Source organism: Condylura cristata, unplaced genomic scaffold, assembly GCF_000260355.1.
Source record: "Condylura cristata isolate star-nosed mole 26May11 unplaced genomic scaffold, ConCri1.0 scaffold00030, whole genome shotgun sequence".
In the NCBI taxonomy this organism is placed as follows: Eukaryota; Metazoa; Chordata; class Mammalia; order Eulipotyphla; family Talpidae; genus Condylura; species Condylura cristata.
Genome location: NW_004567131.1, coordinates 4,322,545 through 4,333,603, shown reverse-complemented (window position 1 = coordinate 4,333,603; position 11,059 = coordinate 4,322,545). Strand labels below are relative to the sequence as shown.

The window sequence follows — 11,059 nt, the reverse complement described above, 5'->3', positions numbered from 1 at the left end:
GAGATGGAAAAAAAATGTGCAAAATGATGTAAAAATAAACTTTGTAATAAAAAAAAAAAGATGTGTAAATAAAACATTCAGCAATATTTAGCCCATAAGCTTCACTACACCCACTCCATACAACAAAAATTTATGGTTGCCAGTCAAGAGAAATGTGCATTTTCTCAGAAGTGTATTTAAAGTTTGCCTAACTCTGGGTAGCTAAAACTTGAGCAATTTTCCCTCCAGTGGTGCAGCATTCTTTCCTCTCTGAGAAAATCCATCAATCCTTTGCATGACAAATAGTGAATGACTATATCTATAACACTTACGATTTCTACCAGGTTGTGATCTAAGCAAAGATGAAGTCAAATATGTCATAAAAGGACTCCAAAAGAGTGCTACATTAATTAAAAATATCTAGCATGTTCACAAAATTCAACTACCACATAATAATTTAATTATGATACAAATATAGTGAATTTCATTATACAAATGAAAATAAAGCTGATAAAGCCAAAATTCAAAATACACTATGAATTATATTAAATGCAAAGTTATCTTTAGGATGTTATGTCCCAAGTTCTGAAGGCACATTATGCCTCTTCAGTCCTATCAGTAAAGTTTTTTTGATAATAATATCAATAAGCCAGAAGGAAATATTTATTATGCTTAAATCTAAAATCTTGATGTTTCACATATACATGAGCTAGCCAAGAACCAAAAGGTTCAACTCCGTATACAATAACAATGAATTCATATAGCATTAAAAGATAAAACTTTGTTTAATTATATCAATAAATAACTGTGCTATCAAAGTTTATTAGTAAAAAATACATACTGATTACATTACTCGTTTTAAAGGGATACCTACCTACTAGTGACAATAGTCATGCTAAAGAACAGTGTGAATACCATTAGAACTCATTAATTAGAACTTAAAGGGCTTTAAAAATTAATGTTCCCATTCAATGCGCTTGTCTACTTCTAGCTGAGAACTACATTAGTAAACACCACTTTATTATCTCCTTAGTTGCATTGGTTTGTGAACCAAGTACAAAAGAAATATAATTAAGATTTATTGATCTAATTTGCAAAATAATGTTAAAGCTTAATTTCCATACTTTAAGATATATACATGAAAAGTACAATTAATTTTTGATAGTTATATTTAAGATTAAGATAAAAAATAACAAAAGTGAAATAATGTGAAATGTACAAATTGAGTAGATAAATTTCATTTTGATATAATCAAAAACTTGGATTAAGTAAGAAAAAATATGTAAGGACAAACTCCCTCTGCTGGTAATGAAAAGAAACCAAATGGAGAGAACAACATTCTTGGAATAATAATTATGCAGTAAAAAAGAAATCCCTGTCCTGTTTATAAATCAAAACATTCTGGTTAAGTAAAGTTTTATGTTAATAAATAAACTTTAAGGAGATTTAAAATAATATTAGTGGAAAATAATATCTCAAGGAAAGAATAACACAGAGTTAGGAAAAACCTGTCTTATTTCTTATTTCTGCCAGTCCCAAGTCTCTCCCTTAACTTCAACTGAAAAAGTAGGCTCAAAGAAGAAATAAATTTTAAGACTGTCAAAGATGAAGGGCCAAGTTTCTTGAATTTGTCTATTCAGAAATACATTAGAATGCTTTTAGCTTGTTACTTCATCCCTGATCCCTAATTTGCACCTAACCTTTTTTGCAAAATCCACAACATAGGGTCATATTCTGCCCATCCAATGAATAGTCTTATTTATATAGTTTCTTTTTTCAAGACATATTAATTACTCAGCATAGATGCAAAAAAAAAAATCTCTGTTGGAAGCTTTACCCTTCAAAAGAAAAGAAAATTAATATAACATGTTATACAACTAGTTACAAATATAGGTCTCATTTTTTTGCCCATACATATGAGTATTGTCTAAAACATGACTTCTTTGTAACAGAGAGGCCCTGCCGCCACTGTTATTGAGTGCAAATCTTTTGTAACATGAAGCTTCCCTGTCACTTCTCTGCCTCTCCCCTCCTGCTAAGCTTTGTTTTGTGGTACCTACTTAAAATCTACCACAACCATAGCTACCACTGCTACTGGAACTACCATAGCCACCGTGGTTTCATAGTTTGGCAAAGTATGGCACGCACTAACATAGGGGCTGAGCTCCTGCCTCCAAGGTGTCCTCCTTTCATGGGTACAAAATCTGAAGATTAACTGTTGTAATTGCCAAAATCTTTAGTTGTCACCACCTCCAAAACCGCTTCTGTCATTATCAAATATACTATAGCCATCCCCACTGTCACCAAGCCACCTCAACTGGTTTCTTCCACAACCAAAGTTGTCATTCACAACAAAATTACCTCTGCCACCACCACCAAAGTTTTCAAAACCAAACCAAGTGAATTCTCTGGTTGGATGAAACACTGGCAATCTCTTGCTTAGCTAGAACTTTCCTTATTTTACAGTGGCCATTCACAGTACTGACAGTTCTGAATGACAGTCTTGTCTGTAGAATCATGATCATCAATGGTTACAAATGTAAAGTCTTTCTCCTTGCCACTGCCTCAAACATTGATTTTTTTCAATCATTTCAATTTCCCATATAGCTAAAAATAACCTCTTAGATGATATTCTTCAGCATCATCTTTAAAACCACCAATAAAACACTTTTCCTCAAAAGGAACGCTCCATCACTGTTGGTGGGAATGCAAACTAGTACAACCACATGGAAAATTGTGTGAAGGTTTCTCAAACTCTAAAAGGGGAGCTTCCATATTACCCAGCAATCCACTCCTAGGTATCTACCCAAAAGACACAAAAACACTGATTCAAAAAGACATCTTACACCCCTATGTTTATTGATGATTTACAATAGGACAGGCATGGAATCAACCCAAATGCCCAAAAGTAGATGACTGGATTAAAAAGATGTGATACATAGACACAATGGAATATTACTCAGTGATCAAAAAGATAAACTCATGCCTTTTACAGCAGTATGGATGGAGCTGGAAGAAACCATGCTGAGTGAAGTAAACCAGAAAGAAAAAAATACCAGATGGTTTTACTCATAGCAGGAGCATAAAGGACCATGGGGGAGGGAGGGGATTATAATAATGAACAATTATATACCAGAGACATTTTACAGGGGTGGAGTGGGGAATGGGATCAATAATGGAGTGGGGAGGAGAGAGTGCACAGGACTATGGTGATGGCACACAGGTGATTTGGTGATGGGAAGTACATAGGGGTTACACCTGAGATGGGAAAAGGCACAAAATGATGTAAAAATAAACTGTAATAATAATAATATAATAATAATAAAAACTCTTTTCCATGGGCCCTCCCTGGTAGCATAGTGGGTTAAAGCACAGCACTAAGAAGCTAAAGCAACTTCAACATGAGTTCAATCCCCACCCCGGAGGTGATCCACATAGCGTGGCAGACCTCTCCTGACCCACCCACTGCTCCCCTCAGAGTGTACTTTGTTGATCTGCCTGTTCTGCTTCCCACTCTGTCTCTGGTGAATCCTCTCACCGCCCCAGCACCTGTGGCCTCTATCCCAGTTCTGTATGCATGAATAAATAAATCTTTAAAAAAAAAAAGCTAATAAGAAACAACTCTTTTTCACAGTTCAATGATCTTTGAGAACATTCTCAACACAGGCTCCTTTGATTCCACTCTTCCATCCACCTTGTGTGACTTGTTTTCACAGCTATATCCACCACCTCTACCATGCAATAAATGACAAATACTAAGTATCTGGACTGCTTGCTGTTTAGATCTGTCATTACTACACACTCTGTGTTTCCCATTGCTCAAGGCTTCTCAGACTCTCATCATTTGTTTCAAAGCTTAAGCTTCCAATGAAGAGCTTCTGCACAGTTTGGGAGACTGATTTAGAGATGATGACGGTGGAAGGGACTCTTAACTCAATGGGTTTCTAGACCTATTCTTTATATAGTTTCTAAGATAATTTGTGCTATCATGACCCTTTAAAGAAGTTGTGCAATAAAGTTTTAGACTCTGATTCTGAAAGCGTACCATATGCCTTGCATCTTGAAATCTACCTGATTATTTAAGCTAGTCTACCTATTATTACCACTGTTATCACTTCATTACCTCTATTAGTTACCATTTACTGAGTACTTACAATATATCAGAAAAAATGTTACATTATCTCATGTTCACATTAACACTATGAGATATTACTATAATCCTGATTCACAGAAAATTATGTTATTTGCCCAAAACTATGGAGCAAAGTTAAACAGCAAAACAGACACCTGAAAACAGAAACTCTGATCCTAGAGCCTGTACTTCTTTATCTATTACTACTACTACTACTACTACTACTACCACCACTACTACCACCACTACCACTACCACTACTACTACTACTATTGTCATCATAGAAGAAATAGGATGTAGGCCAGAGGTGGGCATGATGGTGGTGAGAGGATTCACCAGAGACACATTAGAGAGCTGAAGGGAGATTTACCGAAATACATTGCTAAGGAGAGCTTCAGGAGAAACAGGAGAGGTCTGTTGTACCACATGTGGATTAGTTCCCAAGCTGGGGATTGGACTCAGGTCATAGTGGTGATAGCAATGAGACTTAACTCCTGGGTCACTAGGGAGGCACTACCATCCTTATTTTCAAAGAAAAAAACCAAACATACTTTAAAAAATTATTCACATTACCCACTGTGAACATTTCCAGGAAATAGCGTAATGAAATACTATTTTCATGTTAAACTTCATAAATGTATACACAACTCACTGTTTCCCAACTCAAGTCACTGCTCAAATAGGAATTATTTGATAATAAAGATTTTTCTACAAAAAATGCTAACTCAACTTCATCCAATTATAAAGTAAAAAGTCTCATTTAGTGAGGTAGAGTCAAAAGAGGTCAGTTTCAAAAGAAGTAAAAGTATGTGCAGTCAAAAACTTGTATACAAATGTTTACAACAGCATTACCCTAAACTAAAAAGTTGGAGAAAAACCTAAAAGTTCAAAAACCAATTAATGGATAAAAAAATGTCGCATTATGTATGTATTCATACATGGAATTATTATTTGGCAATAAGAAGAAATTAACTACTTACACATGCTACAATACTAATGAACCTTGATATTATGCTAAGAGAATGAAATCAGTTGGAAAAGAGCACATATGATATGACTCTATATGAGATGTCCAGTGTACACAAATCTCTAGAGAAACAGATTGCTGAAGGCTGGGAAAAAAGGGATGGGGGAAGCAGGGAGTGACTGCTAATGTGCAGAGTATTTATTTAGGGGCAATTCAGTAAGAAAAATGTTCTAGAATTATATGTAGTGATATGGAGAGAAAGGAACACTCATCCACTGTTGGTAGGAGTGCAATTTGCTGCAGCCTCTATGGAAAACAATGCGGTGATACCTTAAAAAACTAAGGGAACCATAATGATTCAGCAATACCTCTTCTAGGTATTTACCAAAAAATCATGAAAACTAATATAAGAGTGATGTACTGCAATGTTCATTAGCACCACTAGAATTGGCAACTCATGAAACCAACCTAAGAGCTCACTGACAAATGACTAAAGATTGTGAAACACATACTTAATGGAATACTACTTGACTTTAAAAAAACAGGTGAAATAGAGCCATTTTAGAGAAAAAAAAATGGATGGATCTTGAGATGAACAAACTAAACGAAATAAATCAGAAAGTGTAAGACAAGTATCAGATGGTCTTACTTATCCATGGAATATAAAACAAACAAACAAACAAACAAAAAACAAAGCACAGCAAAAAACTAATGACAATAAAAAATGGTAGAAGTGATCAGAGGTAAAGGAAAAGGAAACAGGAGAAGGGAGGGGTTAAGGTACTGGCATGGGAGGTTTTTTAGAGGGTAAATGAAGTATGTGTAGTATCCATGGAAAAGTAATAATGTAACCCCAACTGACAAATTTGATTAAAACAGTAAAATTTACTATGGTGATGACTAAACAGCTCTGCATATATACTAAAAATAACTTAAATGGTATACTTTGAGTGAATAATATAGTGCTATGGTTTCAGAGGTTGTCTACATTCCCCTTCCATCAACTACTTCCAGTCATAGGTCGAAATCCTAACACTAAATGTAGTGGAATCGGCCCTCCCTGGTGGCGCAGTGGGTTAAAGCACAGCACTAAGAAGCTTAAGCCACTTCTGCATGAGTTCGATCCCCGCCTGCCCTGGAGGAGATCCACATGGTGTGGCAGACCTCTCCTGACCCGCCCGCTGCTCCCTTCAGCAGGGTACTTCGTAGATCTGCCTGTTCTGCTCCCCACTCTGTTCTTGGTGAATCTTCTCACCCTCCACATCTCTGGCCTGTACCCCAGTTCTGTATAAATAAATAAATCTTAAAAAAAAAAAATGTAGTGGAATCAGGAGGTGGGGCCTTCAGGAAGTTCTTAAATTATGCCCTCATGAAAGGGAAGTGATAAACAGACTCCACAGAGCTCCCCTCCACCATATGAAGATACAATGAGAAGAATGTGACCGAAAGAGGATCTTCACAGTGTATGCTGGCACCCTGATCTCAGATTTCTGGCTTCCAGAATTGAAACAAAATAAATAAATTGCTTTTACAAGGTACCCACTCTACAGTATAGCTATAGCAGATTGAATGGGTACATAATCAAGCTAGTAGAGAAAGACAGTCTCTACTGTCTCTTTAAAAGGGGTTTGATAACCAATTTAAGGTTTCTATTCAGTGACTCTAAGGTAATTTTGGCTTTAAATATTCCAATTCAAGGCAATTTTTTCTAGTAAACTGTACAGTCCACATATATTTACTTAAATTGTAGTCCAAAATAAAAAATACCTATTATAAGGGACAAATGAAGTATAAAAGTGGCTCAAAATTAAAGTTAGAAAATTGTTGTTTCAAGTAATGAATTCTAAACTGCCTCATAATATTAAAGTGTTTATATTTAAAATCACTTAAGAGCAGACAGTAGATTTTCTAATAATAAGAGACATACTTTGGTATATATAATATTTTAAACATTTTAGTTTTACTAAAAAGTAACAATTAAGTTACTTCCCCAAAAGCAAGCTAACTATAATGTGTGAAGGCTCACCTCTTATGAGCCTTTAAGAGTTTGGAAGAATATTTAAAGCGATATACTATGAAGATAAGAATTAAAATTCCTCAGGTCTCATAATGTATTTCTTATGTACTTACCATCTGTACACTTTTTTCTAACTCCTGGGGAATCGCAAATGTTGATGAAGGAGCCTGAGTAAGAGGCCATGCACCAGCCTGAGGGAACAAAATTAAAAAATTAAACATTTGACTTTACAGTAAGTATAAAATAATTTAAACAACTACCTCATGGTTTTTACTTTCCTTAAACTGTTGATAAAAATCCATCAGCATTACTACTATTATGGCATGTTACCATTCAAAATCAATAAAACATACACAACTTTAGAAGCCACAACCCAGTGAATGAAAACCAGGCATCCATTTATTAACCCTATCTGTATCATTAATTTTGAAATGATTAGCAAGTACCCACAATAAAACACACATTCATACCTGAAGAACATATATCTGAAAACTAATTCCCAAATCTATAACTGTGTCTTGATTTTTGATAAAATTATTGAATTTATTGTTAAGATCAGCACTGACACTCATATCTGTATACATCCGATGTAGTTTGCTGGTAAACTCATAACCACAGGCTTGCTGTAAAATAAAATAAAATACATGAATTAGAAAGAAAAACAGTAAACCATACTGACTGATAAGAACATGTTGCCATCACAAGGTTAACGGTCAAAGGTTCTGCTTGTCTACTTTCATCAAAGGTCACTATTACTCATTATTCAAAGCAGCGATTCAAAATGTTTCAAAAATTCTTTTAAATGCAGATAAAATAAATGAATAAATAAATGAATAAAAAAAACATTTTATGAAACAAGTTCCCTTTTAAAGTATAAACAACAATAAATCCACGTATCTTACTGCGAATACTATATAATGTTCTTTCACTGCATGTATGATACCTCATAGTTCACAGATAATAGCAAATATGTATGAAAGATACATATTTGAGAATATTTGATCTAGGAGTAAAAAAAAGAGGGTACTTAGGCATATTTTAATATCACATACTAAGTAGTGAAAAATTTATTCAAAGCTCTGTTATTACCAGGTCAGGAGATTTGATCGCTAATCTCAAGACACAAAAAAATCTTAAGGTAACATTACTTTAAAAACATTGTAAAAAAAAAACATTGTAAAAGCATATTTAAAAAAAAACTACACATTGTAATTAATAAAGAAAATTTTCAATTATTTTCTCCAAATAAATGTGAATCACCTACATCAGTGTGTAAATTGAAAGAATGTAAAAATAAATGAAAATTCAATGGTACTACAAAATTTGCACTTAAAAACCTTTTTAAGTATATTCATTTTTAATTAACACAAATGTTTTTGCAAAGTTAACACTGCTTATCATGTGAATGAATCTCTACCAAAGTGGAGTTTTTATCTGATTAACAGTATTTACATATCCCATCACATGAAGTTATCACTGTACATCTAACAACTCATCAATGCAATTGTACCCGTTATTACATATAATACAGCAAAGAAAATCATTATGTGCTCGTGGAATAATTTCTATATTATCAGATCAAAGGCTTACATTACCTTTAATTTATTGATCATAGCTTCTTCAGAATCCATAGACATAGACAACCCATGAATTAAACGTTTTGCCAGCATTCTTGCGTAGAACTGTATTTTAAAAAATATTTTTAAAGATTACTTCATTTTTGGTGATTAAAAGTTCAGAAGTAAAATCAAAGTTAACTAAAATAGCAATGAAATAAAAATAGCAATGAAATTTCTCTACTGACAACTCACCTTCTGAAAAACATCCTTATCATCAATATATTTGAAAACAGTAATGAAGCTTGTCAGTTTGTCTTCTACTTCATTCTCAGTCATTCCCTTTGCTGACTTCTTTAGTAAGTTGTCACAGTACTTAGCAAGCTCAAAAAGAAATTGACAGTAAATCTTACAAAGGGTCCTTATGTACATATCATATCACAAAGGAGGGAAAGTAACAATAATATAAAATCAGATCAATGAATAGGGTCTTTGCCATCCTAAAACTTGTTTTAAAAATTATGCACGAAAGAAATTTAAAATATAGGTCATGGGTAAATTTTGAAAAGGTTATCAAAAATTATCAAATTTCCTTTAGTTTCAGATGACATCTTTATGAGAATTAATACAAATTATTTCAAAGCAAACATTCTTAAAATACAACCATGGTAAGAGGGAATATTTTCTCCTTCAGTTACTGAAGAAGAAGCTATAGGTTATAGCATATTGAATTCCTTAGAGAAAAATGCCAAATGCAATGTGGTAGTTGGTGTTTTCTTAATAAATGCTACAAAACAAACTAATTTGATATTCTCAGTTTATGTTTTTTATTACTTATTTTTGATAAGATTACTTTAAACAGCCATCAAACTTACCAATTCAGGTGCTTTACAAATAGATTTAGGCTCTCTGTAATTTACAACTGATGTAAGGGCCTAAACAGAAAACAGTAATTAGCCACACGTATTAAAAGTATATCTGGGTCAATATATGCTGTAAACTCTATGTCAAAAAATTACTACCCCACACAAAACACAGCATTTTTTGCAGTAGCTTGTTAATACTGTTTTCATATCTAACACTGTATAAACTCCTCTGATCATATTCTTGATAATTACATAATTAATCTTGCTCCTCCTGAAAGATACTCTTTAATAACTCATTAATGATATTTGACATAGAAAATAAAACTACATTTTCAAATCTTAAAACTAACATGCAAGCAAATTTTCTTTTTTTTTTTAAAGATTTATTGATTTATGCTTGCAGAACTGGGGTACAGGCCAGAGGTGTGGTGGGTGAGAGGATACACTACAGAGTGGGGAGCAAAACAGGCAGATCCACTGAAATACACTTCTGAGGGGAGCAGTGGGCTTGTCAGGAGAGGTATGCCACACCATGTGAGTCACCTCCCTGGCCGGGGATCAAACTAGTGCTGCAGTGGCTGTGATAGCTTTATAGTGCTGAGCTTTAACCCATAACGCCACCAGGGAGGGCCCGCAAGCAATTTTCTTTAAAAACTTACCAAAGTTAGTCTGTAGGCTATATTTATTTTTTTTCAAATATAGTGACCTAAATATTATATTCCAAGGAAAAATCAGTACTAAGAATATTAACATTATAGATGTATTTCAGAAGATACTAGTTTATCAACAATTCCCCTTCAACACAATAGGATATTCATAGGAAATTCAATATATTATTTAAGTATGTAACTTAAACAGTTGCTTATTTAAAAGTTTTAAGTTATTACTATTTTGACTTTCACATTTAAGGTTAATCTTGATATCTAAATAAGAAGCACATAATTTGACCCCAGTCTGAAAATGCCTGAAGAATGATGATGAAATAGAAATATACAGAGAAATATCATATGTATTAAAAAATTACCTTATCTAATGCACTCATAAAGTGCTGATCACCATTCAAAACAGTGTTGATAAGTTGAACAAATTTACCATGTACTTCCAAAACTGACTCAACAAATAGTGTTGGCATCTAAAAATAAGAAATACAAATTATAAAATCATATTTTTAAGTAGTTCAAGATAAAAGGGGCTTTCTAAAGCACTGTTTGAGAGTCTTTCCCAAGCAAATTGATTTACACACACACTTTCTCAGCTAAAATAGTTTTAAAGATCTAAAAATTTGATGTTGAAATTCAGGTATCATTCAGTACAAAAACTTCAGGATGATAATGCTGCCAAAAGAACTCACTCAAAACTTTCTCTGGTATTGTTACAAGTTACAAGCCTTTTTTAAAATTACTTATTTTTAGAGTAATAGATAAGAAAAATATGCCTTTAAGGCAACTGAAGACTAATAGAGCAGAACTGAAATTCCAAAGGAGGGCAAAAGTGAGTTTTCACTCTTTAATGGAGATAACAAAATCAGTACCTAAGACTTAT

At 33.5% G+C, this 11,059-nt stretch overlaps 1 protein-coding gene across 3 annotated transcripts in view; it reads right to left on the bottom strand.

The window, feature by feature from the left end:
- CUL2 (cullin 2) overlaps positions 1-11,059 on the bottom strand; it is a 94,995-nt gene that overhangs the window by 16,227 nt on the left and 67,709 nt on the right. For all 3 annotated transcript variants that reach the window (XM_004691160.2, XM_004691161.2, XM_012731392.1), the window contains exons 11-16: positions 10,542-10,649; positions 9,527-9,586; positions 8,907-9,035; positions 8,691-8,777; positions 7,566-7,718; positions 7,209-7,286 (exon numbers count right to left, since the gene is read on the bottom strand). In XM_004691160.2, coding sequence (XP_004691217.1) covers positions 7,209-7,286; positions 7,566-7,718; positions 8,691-8,777; positions 8,907-9,035; positions 9,527-9,586; positions 10,542-10,649 — 615 coding nt within the window. The remainder of the gene's footprint in view (positions 1-7,208; positions 7,287-7,565; positions 7,719-8,690; positions 8,778-8,906; positions 9,036-9,526; positions 9,587-10,541; positions 10,650-11,059) is intronic.